Here is a 19,126-nt window from a genome sequence, read left to right on the forward strand (position 1 = left end):
TGAAACATAGAGATATACCCACAAAGGCAGATATAGCCACACAAATGCAGCCCGCTTCCCCAAAATAAAAGCAGGAACAGGTTGTGACACAATGCTCCCCTGCCCCATTCTGACTCAAACACACACACATGCACATGCACATACACATGCACACACATACACACACAAATACCTACATATACTTCCCCATGACACACATATCCTGATCCAGATACATGCATCTTCCATCCTCCTCCTCACTACCAATCTCCTTTTCCCAATCCCAACCATGGATGGTGCCCAATGCCTACACACAGTTTATTGTCCAGCCCCGCCCTCCCTTCCCCTTTTTTGTTGCAAGATGTCTAGTATTGGTCCTTGGGCAGTAGCACCTGGATGGGGAGTAGGGTCTGCAGCTGGGAGTCTGGTGGCCTTCGGGTCTTTGTTAGGAAGAAGACCTTGAAGTGCATGGTCCTAGAGATCTGGAACTGGTTGTGGTTATACTCAGGACCATCCCCAGGGCGAAGCAGGGACAGGAATCTGGAGGTAAGGGGTCAGCGATGGTCAGTGGAGTTAGAAGGTCACCGTGGTCAAAGAGGATCAGTAGGGACAGGGATGGTCAGCTGGATTAGGGAGCTGCTGCAGTCAACGGGGTCAGGGAGGGTACTAAGATAGGCAGAAGTCTATGGAAGGGTTGCCCCCTCTACCCTCAGCTCCCCCCCATCATAGCCTCCCTAAGTCTCCTTCTCCCACACACCTGTCCTTATTTAGCAGGTTCTTGGAGAGAAGGTCCTGGGCTAGTTCAGGCTGGATGGCGTCTAGCTGCCTTTTCACGACCTCAAACATGTCAATCTCACGCATATCAAACACGAGGGGTTTCCCAAACCTAGATGCCAGAACCAGGGGTGGGGGCGCATGTCATGGATATCTCCTCTACTCCTTACCCCTGGGCCTATATGCCTGGGAGGCCTATTGTCAGGAGGAAGAAAGGATGAAGAAGGAATAGGGGATCCACTGAGGAGGGGTATTAGAATGAATGGCAAAAAACAAAGGGGGTCTGGTTGTATGGTGAGACCAGAATCAAGGTGAGGAAGGGGTCATTCAAGCTTTAGGAGAAGCTGCCCTGGGAACTAATTGGGTTTTTGGATCAGGACAGGCTTTGCCTCCCTTTCCCCACACCTGAGGGCCCCAAGCAGTGCCAGGCGCACACGGTCAGGCTGCATATGGGCTGGGTTGAGGGTGTCCAGGTAGTTGGTGTCCTGGTAGCGAAGGAATGTGGCTGCCTGGCCTGTGGGATCAATAACCAGAGGCCACCTGGGGGAGGCCAATGATGACACAGTTTTGACTTTGCTCTCCACCCCTTATCACTGAGTCACACTAACGTCCCTTCAGTTAAAATAACTTCCCAACTCCCCAGATCCTTCTGATCATCCCAATGCCCCAAGGCCCATTGTCCACCCTGCACTGACCGCCCGTCGCTCTGGGTCCGATCACCCACATCCTTGAGCAATACATCATGAAGTTCAGCCGCTGGACACTTCAGCCCGGGTAGCTCCCCTTCCTCTGTGGGGCGATTAGAATGGAGACCCGAGGGTCTTGCCCCAACCCCCAGAACGTCCACATTCCCTCTCCCTTCACCCCCCGTCCTTTCCGATGGGCCAGTGGGAGAGCCAAAGGGCCCCAGCTCAGCCGGGGTCCTAAGTCCCCAAGTGGGCAGGCCCAGGTACCTACCCTCCTGGGTCTGCTCTCTCAGCTCCAGCCGAGCCAGTGCCAGCTTCTCTTCTGCCTTCTCTGCTGCTAGCCGCAACTCATCCACCAGAGTCTCAGCATCTTTGATGGCCTAAGAATTGTGATATCTGTGATTCCTAATGCCAAAACTTCCCTGACCTGGAAATCCTTAAACTTGCACATACTTACCTTGGCCCATTCTCCTACCAAATCCCCAGCCTTCCATTGTAACCTTCTGCCACCCTCAAGATAAAATGGTTGCACAATGAATCCCCCAATATAACTACCTTTGGCCTCCCTGGGTGTGTCCTTCTTCAGTGACCACTTAGACTGTGACCTTCACAGTATTATCCCCAAATGTGACTTCTCATTATCCTCTGCATCACTCTTCAGCTATGTGAACCCTCCCACCCCACCCCACCCCCATCCTTTGTGGGAGAAAGAGAATGATCAGAGAAGAGATAGGGCAATGGCTTGAGAGGGATAGAATGATGGTAACTGACAATGAAGAGATTGTAGAATGAGTCAACTATTATATTGTTTGTTTTCTCTGCCAACCAGAATGATCTTCATATGGAGAAGGAGAGAAGTATAATCAATAAGGAACTGAAACATAATATAAATGAAGAGATAGTAAGAGAGAACCTAGTGGCCTTCAATTAACTTGTTGCCAGGTTTAGGTGAATTCTATCCTGTGGAACTGAAAAATGTGATTGTTCAACTACTGTCAGTGAACTTTGAAAAACTGGAAAATGGGAAAGAAGCTGCAGGACTGGAGAAGGGCAAATGTTCTGACTTTCAAAATGGAAGTGGTAGGTTTCTCAAACTGCATATTGATTAACTCAGTTTTGATTTCTTGCAAAATCTTAGGAAATATTATTAAAAGGATGGTTTGTGATTAGTTAGAAAGGAAAGTAATGATCATTAAGATCTAGCATGGCTTCATCAACAATAAGATGTGCTAGACTAAATTAATTTCCTTTTCTGATAGGTTCATTACAGTGGTTGATGAGGTAAATGTCAAACACACGGTGTTACCGGACTTCACATTTATGACAAAATTTTCCATTATATCCTTATGGAGAAAAGTAGGCTAGATGATAATATAGTTAGATGAATTTGGAACTACTTTGGACAGGATCCAAAGAGTAGTCATCAGTGGTTCAACGTCAGCTTGGAAAGTCTCTAGCAGAGAGCCCCAAGGTTATATCTCTCTGAGAGATGTGCTATTCAACATGTTTGCTAATGACTCAGATGAAGGCACAATTATCAGATTTGCAAATGACATGATGCTAAGAGAGAAAGCTACCAAAATCAGTATTGCAAATCTCAAAAAGTTAAAACACTGGGCCTAATCAAATAAGATGAAATTCAGTAGGAACAGATTCTACTATTAGATTCTCTGGAAGACAGTTTTCTGAGAAGGGCATGAGAAGAGGTGACTGGTCTTGTAAAGAAGGTCAGAGATTGATTTTGAGGAGAAATTTGGGATAAATGAGGAATTTGAAAGCGAACTCTTGTCAGGTCTAGATTCCACTTTAGGCTTTTGTGAGAGAAGGTTACAGGACAAAGAGCAGGATTAAGGAGTAGGAGATAAGATGGTAGTTAGCAAGGTAAAGCAAGGCAAGGTAAGTTTAAAAAAAAGCTAATTATTCTAAAATAAATTGGTAAAAATAAACTGGTGGAACAAATGAGAAGTTGTCGTTGGTCCTTCATGCTTGAAGAAGACTGAAATGACATCATCATGTCGGGGTCAATATACGGTGTGTTGAACTATGGCTGATCAGACCAATCAATACAAGCTCAGAAGACTCTACTACAGATTAGGTACAACTAGTCCATGTAAGCATTTGGAGTGGAGAGGTCTCTAAAATTTGCCTATCTCACATTTCTTTTGAGCTACTGAAATTCTGCTTTCCTCATAGAGCATGGAACCTTTTTTGATGCAGACACGTCATGCCAGATGATCCTATGACAATGTATCCCACGTTTTACAATCAGTTCCAAAGTTCTACAGAGAGACCTTGAGAATGTCCTCATATCACTTCTTCTGACCACCATGTGAGCCCCTGCCCTGTGTGAGTTCTTGTAAAATAGTCTTTTAGGCAAGTGTACGTTTGGCATTCAAACAACGTGGCCAGCCCATCAGAGTTGCACCCTGCAGTAGAGTTTGAATGCTTGGCAGTTCAGCTTCAGAAAGTACCTCAGTGTGTGGTATCTTAGCTTGCCTGGTGATCTTCAGAATCTTCCTAAGACAGTTCAAATGGAAGTGATTCAATTTCCTGGCATGGCACTGGTGTACTGTCCAGGTTTCACAAGCATGCAACAATGTGGTCAGCATAATGGCTCTGTAGACCTTGTTTGGTAGGTAACCTAATACTTCTTCTTTCCCATACTTTCCTTTGGAGCTTCCCAAACACAAGCTAGCTCTGGCAATGTGTGCATCAACCTCATCATCTATGTGGACATCCCTGGAAAGTATACTGCCAAGGTAAGTGAAGAGGTTAGTGAAAGTGAAGAGAAGTGGAATGTGGCTGTAAAGTTGTTGAGACAAAGGAAAGAAAATTGGCTATGGCTAAATTGTCTAAATTTGAAAAAAGATTATGGCAAAAGCCCCCCCCCCCAAATAAAACAAACAAAAAACCCCAAACCAAAATCAAAACAAACATCAATAGGAATGGATTAATAAGTAAGAGTTTAAAAAATCAATAAATAGGTAAACCATTAGCTACTTTGATTAAACAAAGAGGAAAACCATATCAACAGCATCAAAAAGGAAAAAAAAGTCACAACAAATGAATAAGGAAATTTTAAGAAATTATTTTGCCTAACTATATACCAATAAAACCAACAAATTAAACAAAATGATTATCTATAAAACTATAAAATGCCTAGTTTAACCAAATAAGAAAAAAGAAGTTAAATAACCCAGTCTCAGAAAAAGACTAGTTTGCAAGCTTGGTATTAGTCAACAGTTTCACCTGGCAACACAAAAGTTCATGTGATCTTAACCTACATTACACAGGGGGTGTGACCAGGAATACCCTGGTCAAAGGTCAATTTCTTATTAATCATACTAACAAAGTTAAATCATGAGAATTTTGTTCTGGTATTGTTGACTCCCCATACTCAAATGGATCTGTCAGCTAAGGGGGGTGTTCCCTCAGCTATGCAAATTACCCCCCATTCGTGCCTACCCATTTTTTTTTTGTGAGGCGATTGGGATTAAGTGACCTGCCCAGGGTCACACAGCTAGTTAAGTGTCAAGTGTCTGAGGCTGGATTTGAACTCAGGTCCTCCTGACTCCAGGGCCAGAGCTCTATCCAGTGCACCACCTAGCTACTCCCATGCCTACCCATCTTGTGCAGCACGTGTTCACGTCTTCCCATAAGTTCAGCAAAAGGGATCCACCTTCTGTGCAGGGGGAGCAGGGTTCTTATTTTCTCTTTACATCAATAGAAGAACAGTGATGCTCACAGGCTGTCCATCGTTTATCTCCTGCATTTGCCTCTTGACCAGCTCATTTTTTCCGATCAGATCTTGTTAGGATGGTATCCTTCACTCTGGTTTTTCTTCACAGTTCCTTATTTGTTATGAGGTCCAGCCCTCTCACACCCACCATTGCCGTCTGAGTGACACCTATTTTTAAGTTTTTGGAGACTGATGTTCCATGACTTGTAGCCATAGAACCTTCAAAAAACACAGATGGTAAGAAGATGGAATTTTGTAATGTTAAGGTCATTAAAGGAACACTGCAATTTCTCAAAAACAGTACAGCTGGTTCTCCTCAATTCTGAACTCAATTTGTTGTCAATTTACAGTGTCTATCCTAGATCTATATGCTGATGCATGAACTTTATAGGTTATCCATCTAACTGTATGTCAATATCTGAACAGCAGAAATTCTTCATTCACAAATATATTCTTTCCCTGCATGGATGGTTAGGCTTAACTGTTTTGAGTGGTTCAGGTGGCTCCGCAAATGTTTTGGGGCTTCATGCAGCCATAACAATGTCATCTGTGAACAGAATGTCTGGAATCTCTCTTAAACTAAGACTTTGTCACAGATCTCTTACGTGATGCCGGCAAGCACCATTGGTGATCCTATGTCTATATATTTTATAGCCAATCTAATATTAATGACTAGAGGGTCACTGAATAAAGTTACCTTTCTTGTTATATTATCAAGGAAACTTGGGAAATTCTGATGAACACATGGGAGACACCTTGTTGGAAGGAAGCCTTTAAGGGAGTACTTTGCTCTACTGAATCAAAAGGTGTTTTGTTTTTTTATTGTCAACAAGAAACCCAGCACAATGGGATTTCAATTGGTCAACAATCATTACTAAGAGTCTATTACATTACTGGAAATTGTGGTAAGTGCTGAGGATACTAAAGGGGGCAAAAACAATCCTTGCTCTCAAGAAGTTCATATTCCAATGGAGGAGACAATAGGTAAAACATCTATGTACATACACATATATACAGTGTAAAGGGCATAAAATTTCAGAGGGAAGGCACTATTAGTGGAGGGGACTGGCAAAGCTTTCTTCTACAAGGTGGAATTTGAACTAAGTCTTGAAAGAAGTCAGGGAAGTCAGAAGACAGAGGTGAAGAGGGAGAGCTTGCCAAGCATGAGGAGACAGCCAGTAAAAAGGCATGGAGTTGAGAGATGGATGGCTGTGTGGGGAACAGCAAGAAGGCAGGCATTATAGGATCAAAAATTATATGGAATGGAGTAAAGTGTAAGACAACTAGAAAGATAGGAAGGGACAAAGCTGTGAAGGGCTTTAAAAGTCAAACAGAGGATATTATATTTGATCCTGGAGGGGACAGGGAGCCAGTGGAATTTACTGAGTAGTGGTGGTGGTGGTGGTGGGGTGACATGGTCAGATCTGTGCTTTAGGAAAATTTTTTGACTGCTAAGTGTAGAATGGATCGTAGTGAGGAGAACCTTGAGGCAGGAAGACTACCCAGCAGGCAATTACAATGGTCCAGATATGAGGTGATAAGAGTCTGTACTAACGTGGTTTTTGTGTCAATGGAGAAGGAGGGGGGCACTTATATGGGAGATGTGAATGTAAAAATGACAATACTCAGCAACAGTTTGGATTTGTGGGACCATCTAAGAGAAGGTTCAAGGGTAACACTGAATTTGTGAGTCTAGGTGATTGGGAAGAAGGGTTTTGGGGAAAAGGTAATGCGTTCTGTTTTTGACATGTTGAATTTCAGATGCCTATGAGACATGCTGTTTGAGATGTTCAGAAGTTGGTAATGCTAGACTGGAGCTCAGGAGAGAGGTTAGGGTTGGATATATAGATCTAGGAATCATTTGCATAAAGATAAGAGATAATAATTGAGCCCATGGGAGCTGATGAGATCACCAAGTCAACACATAGAGGAAGATATTTTATGTGTGTGTGTGTGTGTGTGTGTGTGTGTGTGTGTGTGTGTGTGTATTAGAGTGAAATACAGAACATATAATGTAATACAGAGGGAGAAGAAAAGAAGGACCAGGACAGAACCTTAGGAGACTCAGTTAGTAGGCAAACATTGGATTGAAAAAACCACAAAAGGGACTGAAAAGCAGCAGTCAGACAGGTAAAGAATCAGGAGGAAGCAGTGTCATGAAAACCTAAGGAGAAGAAAATATCTTGGAGAAGAGAGTGTGATAAAGTATCAAAGGCTGCAAAAAGGTCCAGAAGGATAAAGGTTGAAAAAAGGCCATTAGATTTAAATGTTCTATTCTTCATACCTTTTTTTTTGGGGGGGGGGTTGTCTATTTTATTTTTAAAATGTAAATAGTATCTTATTTTTTGCAATTACATGTAAAGATAGTTTTCAACATTCATTTTTCATAAGATTTTGAGTTCCAAATTCTTCTCCCTCCCTCCCCACCCCCCAAAGACATCAAGCAATCTGATATAGGTTATACATGTACAATCATGTTAATTATTTCCACATTAGTCATGTTGTGAAAGAAGAACTAGAACAAAAGGAATAAACCACAAAAACTCAAAGAAAGTGAAAACAGTATGCTTCGGTGTACATTCAGACTCTATCAGTTTTTTTCTCTGGATGCGAATAGCATTTTTCATCATGAATCTTTTGGAACTGCCTTGGATCATTGTATTCCTGAGAAGAGCTAAGTCAATCATAGCTGATCGTTGCACAATGTTGCTGTTACTGTGTACAATGTTCTCCTGGTCCTGTTCACTTCACTCAGCACCAGTTCATGTAAATACAGATTTTTCTGAAATCTGCCTGCTCTTCATTTCTTATAGCACAATAACATTGCATCACGACCATATGCCCTAACTTGTTCAGCTATTCTCCAACTGATGGGCATCCCCTGAATCTCAAATTCTTTGTTACCACAAAAAGTTGCTATAAATATTTTTGTGTATGTAAGTCCTTTCCCTTTTTCTTTGACCTCTTTTGGATATAATCCTAGTAGTGGTATTGCTGAGTCAGTTTTATAGCCATTTGGGCATAGTTCCAAATTGTTCTCCAGAATGGTTGGACCAGTTCACAGTTCTACCAACAGTGTGTTAGTGTCCTTATTTTTCCACATCCCCTCAGTATTTATCATTTTCCTTTTCCGTCATCTTAGCAAATCTGACGGGTGTAAGGTAAAACAACCTCAGAGTTGTTTTAATTTGCATTTTTTAATTATTAGTGATTTACAGAATTTTTATATGACTTTTGATAGATTATATTTCTTCTTCTGAAAACTGTTCATATCTTTCGACCATTTATCAATCAAGGAATGTCTCTTTTGTAAATACAAATTTGGCCAAGTTCCCTATATATTTGAGAAACTTGCTGTAAAACTTTCCCCCAGTTTCCTTCTTTCCTTCTAATTTTAGATGCATTAGTTTTGTTTGTGCAAAAATTTTAAAACTTAACACGATCAAATTTATCTATTTTACCTTCTATGATCCTCTCTACCTCTTGTTTGGTTACAAAATCTTCTTTTATCCATAGATCTGGCAGGTAATTTTGTCCATGCTCCCTTAAATTATGATATCATTTCTTCATTTCTAAATCATATAACCATTTTGACTTTATCTTAACATATGAGGTGAGTTGTTGATCTATGCCTAGTTTTTGTCAGACTGCTTTCCAGTTTTCCCAGGAGTTTTTGTTGAATAGTAAGTTCTTTTTTTTTTTTGTGATACCTCAGAGATATTTTATTTTATTTTGCACTTAGTAGTATTTTATTTTTTTTCTAATTATATGTAAAAACAGTTTTCAATATTCATTTGGGTAGGATTTTGAGTTCCAAATTTTTCTCTCTCCCTACCTTCCCTCCCCCTTCCCCAACACAGCAAGCAATCTGATATAGGTTATACATACACAACCATGTTAAACATATTTCCATATTAGTCATGTTGTGAAAGAAGTATCAGAACAAAATGGAAAAACCACAAGAAAAAACAAAAAAAACAAAAAAATAGTGAAAATAGTATGCTTCACTCTGCATTCAGACTCCATAATTCTTTCTCTAGAGGTGGATAGTATTTTCCATCAAGAGTCTTTTGGAATTGGCTTGGATCATTGTGTTGTTAACAAGACCTAAGTCTATTCATAGTTGATCATCACACAAGGTTGCTGATACTGTGTACAGTGTTCTCTTGGTTCTGCTCACTTCACTCAGCATCAGTTCGTGTAAGTCTTTCCAGGTTTTTCTGAAATCCACCTGCTCATCATTTCTTATGGAACAGTAGTATTCTGCTACATTCATATACCACAACTTGTTTAGTCATTTGCCCAATTGATTGGCATTACCTCAATTTCCAATTCTTTGCCACCACAAAAAGAGCAGCTATAAATATTTTTGTACATGTGGGTCCTTTCCCCTTTTTTTATGATCTTTTTGGGATACAGACCTAATAGTGGAATGATGAACCAAAAGGTATTCAGTTTTATAGCCCTTTGGGCATAATTCCAAATTGCTCTCCAGAATGGTTGGATTGGTTTACAATTCTACAAACAATGCATTATGTTCCAATTTTCCCACCCCTTCTCCAACATTTATCATTTTCCTTTTCTGTCATATTAGGCAATCTGATGGGTGTGAGGTGGTACCTCAGAGGTTTTTAAATTTGCATTTCTCTAATCAATAGTGCTTTAGAGCATTTTTTTCATATGACTATAAATAGCTTTAATTTCTTCCTCTGAAAATTGCCTGCTCATATCTTTTAACCATTTATCAATTGGGGAGTAACTTGTATTCTCACAAATTTGACTCAGTTCTCTATATATTTTATTTTATTTTATTTTTGGTGAGGTAATCGGGGTTAAGTGACTTGCCCAGGGTCACACAGCTAGTAAGTGTCAAGTGTCTGAGGCCATATTTGTACTCACGTCCTCCTGACTCCAAGGCTGGAGCTCTATCCATTGAGCCACCTAGCTGCCCCAGTTCTCTCTATATTTTAGAAATGAGGTCTTTATTAGAAACACTGGCTGTAAAAATTATTTCCCAGCTTTCTGCTTTGCCTTCTAATTTTGGTTGCATTGGTTTTGTTTGTGCAAACCCTTTTGAATTTAATGTGATCAATATTATCCGTTTTGCATTTCATAGTGTTCTGTATCTCTTGTTTGGTTATAAATTCTTCCCTTCTCCATAGATCTGATAGGTAAACTATTCCCTGCTCTCTTAATTTGCTTATGGGATCACTCTTTATATTTAAATCACAATGTACCCATTTCAACCTTATTTTGGTATAGGATGTGAGATGTTGGTCTATGCCTAGTTTCTTCCATACCATTTTTCAGTTTTTCCCGCAGTTTTTGTCAAATAGTGAGTTCTTAACCCAGAAGCTGCAGTCTTTGAGTTTCTCAAACAGCAGGTTACTATAGTCATTGGCTACTGTGTCTTGTGTAATTAATCTTTCCCACTGATCCACCACTCCATCTCTTAGCCAGTACCCAATAGGTTTGATGATTGCTGCTTTATAATACAGTTTCAGGTCTGGTATGGTCAGGCCACCTTCCTTTGCATTTGTTTTTCGTTAATTCCTTTCATATTCTTGACTTTTTGTCCTTCTAGGTGAATTTTATTATTTTCCTAGCTCTATAAAATAATTTTTGGTAGTTCGATTGGATGGTACTGATTAAGCAACTTAATTTAGGTGTGTTCTTTATACCTTTAAGTCAATTGTGTAACGGTAAAGAAGTCATCTACTAAGCAATATCATTGGCAGATCCTGTGTTTCCCACCCTTAATAATAGCTCACATTTATAAAGCACCTACTATGTGTCAGGCACTATGCTAAGCACTTTACAATTATTATCTCATTTTATCTTCACAACTATGGGAGGTAGTCCCTATTATTATCCCCATCAGTCAGGGTCACACAACTAGTAAATATCTAAGACTGGATTAGAACTCAAGTCTTCTTGACTCCAGGGCCAAGGCTTTATCTACTGTACCACCTAGCTTCTCCTTGATACATATGTAGACTATTCTCATAAAATTTACAAGCAGGAGAGGACAAGCCTTTAGGCTTGTAGTCACTGATGCTCTCGGCCATCTTTTTTTTTTTTCCATTTTGTATTACTAGTGTCTTAGATTTTTTCTGATGCCATTGGTATCCTGTTTCACAGTCCTTGTGAATCAATCCCTCGGCATCTTCAAAATTGTGTAATCTTTGGGGCAGCTGCTTTTGCTGTCTTTCTCCTCTTATTCTACTTTGGTAAAGATATCTGGTTCTGTGATATCAAGGGCCAGGTATGGCGGTTCCCATTTCCCTTGATATGGAAAAGAATTTGTTATAAAAATCCCTTGTAGAGCTCTTCCATTTTTATTTCAAGTGTTGCTCTCTTCCCGATTTCATCTTTGAATGCTCTTGCCTGACTTTGCCAAGTTGCATCTCTCAACAAGCTTTCTTTAAACTGGTTTTATCCTCCACAGTATCCCTTTAACCAATTAGACATTTCAAACTGAGTGTCCCGGAGACCTCTTGAAACTCAACACATCCAAAACTGAACAAGCTCTCTTTCCTCCCAAACTCTTCCATCTTGCAAATTTCACTGCTGAAGGTACGGTGTCCTTCCTGAATCCCAGGTTTGTAGCCTCAGCGTTATCCCTGATTTCTCTTCTCCCTGACCTTACATATCTAATCATTGGACAAATCTTGCCAATTCTACCTTTGTAACATCTCTTGCACACGATTCTTTTTAAAAGATTTTTTTTTCTTAATTCACACAGCTGTTACCTTAGTTTAGGCCTCACCACCTCTCACTTAAATTATTGTAATAGCCTTCTAATTGGTTTCTCTGCTACAAGTCTCTCACTGTTTCTGTCTATCCTACAGACTAGCCAAAGATTTTTTTAAAGTACAGATGTGACCATGTCATTCCCTTAATCAAATTCAGTAGCTTCCTATTTCATGTAGAATAACATAAAAACTCCTCCGTTTGACCTTTTTACAAAGGGTGTCCGACTCATCTCTTTAGTCTTATGATACATTCCTCTCCTTCCCACACTCCATCCAAACTAGCTTTCTTTCAGGTCCTCACACAACACTCCAGCTACTATGCCTTTTGCACTGGCTGCTCCCTCCACCTCTACTCCCCTCTTCCCCATGTCTGGAATACACTCCTTCCTTCCCACTACCTCTCAGAATCACTCTCTTCTTTCAAGACATAGCTCAAGGGCAGCTAGGTGGTGCAGTGGATAGAACACCAGCCCTGGATTCAGGAGGACCTGAGTTCAAATCTGGCCTCAGACACATAACACTTACTAGCTGTGTGACCCTGGGCAAGTCACTCAACCCCATTGCCTAGCCAAAAAGAAAAAAGGAAAAAAAAAGACACAGCTGAAGCAATACCTTTAAATTTGGTTCTGAAGAAGGGATAGAAAAATGTGCCAACCTTCCTCCTCTGTGGAGATTAGGGATTATGGGTTTAGAACATTGCATATGCCGGCCCACACAACCACCAGACCTGACTTGATGCCATCCAGTATGGCAGTGGCAGCAGCAATGATGCTGACTGGACTACTCCACGGCACCTGGGCAGGGATATCAAGTCAATGAGAGACCAGCTTGTCAGAGTGAAGAGACATGAATGAGCTGCACTCATCCAGTAGGGAATAAAGTAGCTATAGAGTCAGAGAAGGAGGTTTTTAACTACAGAAGGTAGAGCTTTAGTTTAAGTATGGGGTTGCCCATTCGTGGAGACTGTGCATCCCTGTCAGAAAAACAATATTAGTGTGGTATGACATCCACTGAAAAAGCTGACTTCAATCATGGCCATAAAGATGAAATAAAACCCAGAGGAAAAGATGCTGCTTTTTGGAGAACTCAGCATTGTGGGCCACAGAACTGAGCCTTGGTAAGCCTGTCTCCATAATAGCACTTTGCCATAAACCTAATTATGTGCATGAAGTCTGAAGTTCTCAAGATCCATAGATCTTAACCAGTAATTCTTAGTCCAATTACAAGTTAAAATGTTTAACTAATTATTAGCTTTCTAAGATATTGAGGACATATGCAAAGTATATACATTTTTAACTTTTAATTTATTTCCTTAATTATTTTCTGAACTTGTATTTATTAAATACTTAAACTCAGTGTTACCTATTCCATGACTTTTATAAGTTTTAATAAGAGAATAAATTGAGCCTTAAACAAGTGATTACTTCTGTAGATTATCTCATATCAGTTCTTTATTCTACTTGTGAAGAATCTTCTTCTGAAGCGGATGGTTGGTATTTTGAAACTTTATATTTGTATGAGTGTTCTAAGCAAATAAAGATCTCATTTTACTTGTATGGATGTATGATGCAGGATCGGCCTGGGGGCCCAATCCTTATGAACATGCATCAGTTTGTTCAGCTGAGGCAAGCCTGGGGGCTTAGATTAGATTGTGAGCTCCTTGAGGGCAGGACTGGCTTTTGACTCTTTTTGTATCCTTGATGCTTAGCACAGCTGGCTGGCACATACTGGGCAGGCACTCAATAAATAAATGCATATTGACTGAAGAGGCCAGAGAGACGATTCCCAGGTGAGTTATGATAGCGCACCATAGAAGTGCTGTGGAGAAATTTAGAAATGTGTAGACCTTATGGAACTGGTTCCAGTCTGCCAAGCACATGTTGAGTAGCAGTCCTTTTAATTTACTGCAGTTGGGGGTCCTTTGAAAAGGCATTAGTTGGACTTGGCCTCTCTTCCTCTTAGATGGTTCTTTTCTCTTAGTTTGACTCCTTCACTGATGACTTCGGGTAAAAGAAAATTATATAAAGGGAGAAGCCTTGGGCCCTCTTCCTCTGAGGCTACATGTGGCCCTCAGTTCTTTGCCTTGGCATTTTTTCCCTTTTGTTTTAGGTAAAGGAAGTTTGAGGGTATGACTGTGAGTTTGAAGAGTCAAGAAAACAGGCCATCTGGGAGAACAGGGGTCAAATCCATGACAGGTTTTGCAGCCAGTCCAATAACAATATCCTGACAAGTGACATTAGGGACCCAGACCAGCAACAGCTGAGATGAAGAATCATCCAGCAGTGATAGTGCATTTGGATATGACTTGGGGAGGACCAGTGCTACGTATAAACTGTGTTAAGTCTGAGTCCACTCCCCTTGGAGACTAAGGAGGTCATAGGCGGAAATGTCTATACTTCTATTTTTTGTTTTATCTTTGAATATCCCTTTGTAAGAACTAATTGATGCTAATTGATTACATGGAACTGGGGTGCTAATAAGTGCTGGTTAACAAGGGGGTAACTCGTCCAGAAGAGGGGCTCACAATGATAGCATGAAATAGTAGGCTCCCAGCTCCTCAATGCTACCCTTACAAACCCTGAGGGAGAGATGTAGCAGCCTGACTCTGAGAGACTGACCCCGGAGCAGACTTGCTACAGATGTAAATGTGCCTTTTCTCTCCTTGATACAGTCTGTGATTTGGTGTTGTAATTGATATGTTCAGAGAGTGGGACTGCAGTTTGAAACAGATTGTAGTATTAGCAGATGTAGCATGTTTTCTTCTGAGAAGTTCTAAATTTAGTTATGACCTACTTTTAACAACGGCTTTGAAAAGGAATATTATATTCTAGGTAAATTAATTTGCTTACCTAAATTCAGATAGCTGAGCTTTGCCTGCAGGTTTATAATTTACATCTAGTTAGTTCCTGCACACATAAATTGGATGCAAATAAAATGATTTCATATTTTATAGTTAACCCCCGCAAAAAAAGATATTGCATATATTATTAAATTTGGTTGATATGCTTATTCGATTTTTTTCCTGAGATGTTTTTTTCTCCCCCTCCCTTTTTTCAGGGAGGGGGATAATAATTAAAGAAGAAGGTGACGTAAAAACAAAATATTATCAATAAAAATGGAAAATTTAAAAGAGCTTAACCCTGAACTTCTCCTTTCCCAGAGGCATTACCATGGAAACAAGGCATCAAAAGTGTCTGTCTTATGGGTGGACAGATATTATACAAAGTCCCCCAAATGCTTGTGATTTTGAATCTGACAGACTTCCAAGGAGGAATTGCAATTATAATGGAGACATTTGGGACCACATCATGCTGGAGTGTCTGATCAGAGGGCTAAATAATTCCTAATGGCCATCACCCATTTGATAGACTCAAGGGAGCCTTGAAGTCTGGATAAGAACAGAGTGAGGAATGGGGCAGACCAGATAATCCTGGGTGTGAATGAAGCCAGCAGATTACAGAGACTGGTGAGGACATACCTTGTTCTTAATCCCTTTATTTTCCTTCTCCATTCCTAGCCAGGTGAGCCGCCCTCTGCCTATTAGTCTGAACTAATCTACTATACCCCTGACCACCACCACTACCGCCACCATTATCACTACTGTCACCATCATCAGTGTTATTGTCATTGTCATCACCATCAAAATCATCAGCATCATCAGTGACACACCATCATCATCAGTAGTAGGAGTTAAAGAAAAAGGGAGGGAGAAAAGCAATTCTGCTTTGTGTCAATGAAACAAAAGGAGGAGAAGAATGGGCTATCTGCCATCTCTCCCTTCCCCTACAGATGGGCCACCTTTTCTGGTCAGATTCATTCTGATGACATCCTTTATACCACTTCTCTTGAGCAATTCTTAATCTGTACTGTGTTCATATGACTCTCTATTTACCATTATTCTCAACTTTCTTCCAAGACTTTGGTAGTCCATGATTCAAATCCATACAATGTCAGTAGAATACTGGTATTAAAAAGAGATTGGCTTTTATCTCAGGGAGAAGCTTGGGGACATTTAAAGTTTTGTACCATTTCCCAAAGGAAATCCAGCTCAGTTTCTTCCTTTTTTCAATTCTGGACCCAAATAACTGTCCATCCACAGAGTCTGCTCAATACATACATATACATGCATGTGTATGCACATACACACATACAAAACTTTCTGATTGACCAGATTTATAGATTGCCCATCCAACTACCTATTATAGTATATACAAAAGTCATTGTTTATCTACTTGGTTTTTCTTGCATAATTTGATCAAACTCTTTTGGGTGATTATGGATCTCAGCAGACATTTCTGTGTTAGAAGCAATCAGCATAATGCCATTCAAAAACAGGAGCATTTTGGAGGACCTCACAATTATATGGAATCCTTCCTGTACTTGTACCCTGTGCTGGATATCCTCTAGACAATGGCAAATATCTTGGGTGAACATATGTCTACCTCATTTGTGTCTCATTTGATGGTAATAACCAAAGGGTTACCAAACAAAATGATGTTATGTTTTTCAGATAAGCTTATTCACATGACTCTTTGATTTTAACATATATCTGGGAAATAATTTGTGTAGACTATATTGTTCTCCTTCATATGGTAACTGAATAATTTATATTGGTTAAGCTGCCTTAGGAAATGGCAATAGTCTGTTCTGATTGCCATTTTTATTTTTTTAGTGTTAGCTGATGATTGTTTAAGTAGATGTGACTGGGGTTGCCTCAGTTGGGTGTCATATCTTTTTCTCATTTTTATTACTTCTTTAAGTTGATATTGATTTTGAGCTTTGCTTTAATGAGTCAGTGTGACTACACACAGATGGCTGACTCAGAAATTACATAGATATCAGTGACCTGTTGTTTTGGAGAGTCTGGTTCTGATGGTTCAGGTTTAGAACTAAAACAAAATGAGATACTCACAAATCATTTAAGATTTAACAGTAAGTTTACTTAACAATATCATGAAAAGAATGTTTGGCAAGAATGTAGTGTTGATTCAGGTGGCTACAATTTCCCTGACTCCATGTTTGCTAAGAAAGCATCCTAGACATGCTCGGTATGTGCCAAGTATGAGGAACTCCAAACTCCTTGTACACACGGGTGAATGGGAAGCTACGTCAATGGTCTGAGCCTTAGTCCCCTGTACCAAGTAAGTCTTTGACTACGGTTTCATTACCTTCTAGAGAAGAACTAGCCTAGCCTGTGTGGGGTAGATATTGCTCCTATGACACTTGTCAATTAAAACACAATCTATTTCATGTAATGGAATATTATTATGCTATAAGAAACTATGAATATGAAGAATTCAGAGAAAATGGAAAGACTTGTATCAAGTAAACAGAACCAAAACAACACATGTAATTTACAACTTGCATACTACCCCCCACGCCCATCCCCCATGTTGGAGTTCATGTTCCCAGCAAACTCATTATTGAGAAATTTCACCATCTTGCAAAATCCAACCAACCTTGTCACTCAGACCTTATCAGTACCCTCTGGCCCTCTGCTTGGAGGGTGCAGTCATAAACTCCTCTAGTTAAGGAAAGAGAACAGCACAGATATCTCTTCATTTCCCATCCAGCTGCCCTCATTTTAGAATTTTTTATCTTTTCATCATTCCCATCCCACCCTCCATACAAAGTAACTTTCCCCCTCCCCCTCTCCTTCCTATCTAATCCCCATTAGATTATAAACTCCTTGCCTGGCACACAGTAAGTGCTTACTAAATACTTATTGTCTATTGACAATTACTACAATAATATGAATGAAATCAACACTAAAAGGAAGTAAAATTTCTGATTAGCTCTAATTCTGACTGGCTCCTCAAGACTTTAGCTCTTTCTAGCCACTTTACAGAATTTTTCTTTGACTTTGAAGTGCTAGATTTTGGCTTTAGTGTTCCTAGGAGTTTTAATTTTGAGGTTTCCTTCAGGAAGTGATTGGTGGTTATTTCTATTTCCACTTTACTTTCTTGCTTTCTTGTTGTAATATGTCTGGGTAGTTTTCCTCCATGATTTCTTAAAATCCAAGCTCTTCTTTTGATCATAGATTTCATGTAGTCCAACGATTCTTTTTTTTTTTTTTGTCTAGGCAAGGGGGTTAAGTGACTTGCCCAGGGTCACACAGCTAGTAAGTGTCAAGTGTTTGGTCTGAGGTCAAATTTGAACTCAGGTCCTCCTGACTCCAGAGCCAGTGCTCTATCTACTGCGCCACCTAACTGCCCCCAGTGCAACGATTCTTAAATTGTTTCTCCTTGATCTGTTTCCCAGATGAGTTGTTTTTGATGTGAGATATCTTATATTTTCTTCTATTCTTAAAATCTTTTGAGAGCAGCTAGGTGGTGCAGTAGATAGAGCACTGGCCCTGAAGTCAGGAGGACCTGAGTTCCAATTCAGCCTTAGACTAAACACTTGACACTTACTAGCTGTGTGACCCTGGGCAAGTCACTTAACCCCAATTACCTAAAAAAAAATCTTTTGACATTGTTTTAATATTTCTTATTGCTTCATGGAATCATTCATGTCTCTTTGGTCCATTCTAATTTTCAAGGGATCTATAATTTGGTTAAGATTTTGTACCACTTGTGTTGAGTTGTTAATTCTTTTTTCCATGTCTTTCTCCCATAGAATTCATTTCTTTTTCAATTCTTTTCTTTAACACTCTCATTTCATTTATAAAATCATTTAAAACTCTTGCTTCATTTCTTCCAGGAATTCTAGCTGAACTTGTACCCAAGCTGTGTTTTTCTCTGAGGCTTTGCCTGTAGAGATTTTAGAGTCATTCTCGTCATCTGAGTGGGTTTCCCTGTCATCGTAATAGTTCTTTATGGTGGGATTATTTTTTGTTTTCTCATTTGGACAAGAGCGACATATTTAGAATGCCAATAACTAATGTATTGCTTATAGATAGCCTAAAAGCTTTACGACCCTGAGCAGCATCTGCTTCTGTCATTGCAAAAGCATAAGGTGGCCACAAAGGGCTGAGGGCCATTTTGCATTTTTCTTTATTATGGCCAAATACGTAATGGCCAGTCTACTGATGACAAGCCTCTCTGTACTTAGGTAGATTGGTCTCTGGAAAGCAGATGTACATTGTTGCCACAACCATACTTAATGTGTTTTCTAGCATGGCGGAACCTGTTAACAGGTTTATGCTTTGCTGATAAAGTCTTTGAAAATGTAAGATCATCTCTGTGCCACAT

General features: G+C 40.0%; 1 protein-coding gene across 3 annotated transcripts in view; it reads right to left on the minus strand.

Annotated features, from left to right (window-relative positions):
• Positions 1 to 289: 289 nt before the first annotated feature.
• IQANK1 (IQ motif and ankyrin repeat containing 1) overlaps positions 290 to 19,126 on the minus strand; it is a 51,892-nt gene continuing 33,055 nt past the window's right edge. For all 3 annotated transcript variants that reach the window (XM_078153864.1, XM_078153863.1, XM_078153862.1), the window contains 5 exons: positions 1,711 to 1,819; positions 1,449 to 1,542; positions 1,159 to 1,293; positions 737 to 865; positions 290 to 519 (listed from right to left, as the gene is read on the minus strand). In XM_078153864.1, coding sequence (XP_078009990.1) covers positions 345 to 519; positions 737 to 865; positions 1,159 to 1,293; positions 1,449 to 1,542; positions 1,711 to 1,819 — 642 coding nt within the window. In that variant the 3' untranslated portion in view covers positions 290 to 344. The remainder of the gene's footprint in view (positions 520 to 736; positions 866 to 1,158; positions 1,294 to 1,448; positions 1,543 to 1,710; positions 1,820 to 19,126) is intronic.

The sequence above is a fragment of the Phascolarctos cinereus genome, unplaced genomic scaffold, assembly GCF_003287225.1.
Source record: "Phascolarctos cinereus isolate Bilbo 61053 unplaced genomic scaffold, phaCin_HiC Scaffold_4;HRSCAF=312, whole genome shotgun sequence".
NCBI lineage: Eukaryota > Metazoa > Chordata > Mammalia > Diprotodontia > Phascolarctidae > Phascolarctos > Phascolarctos cinereus.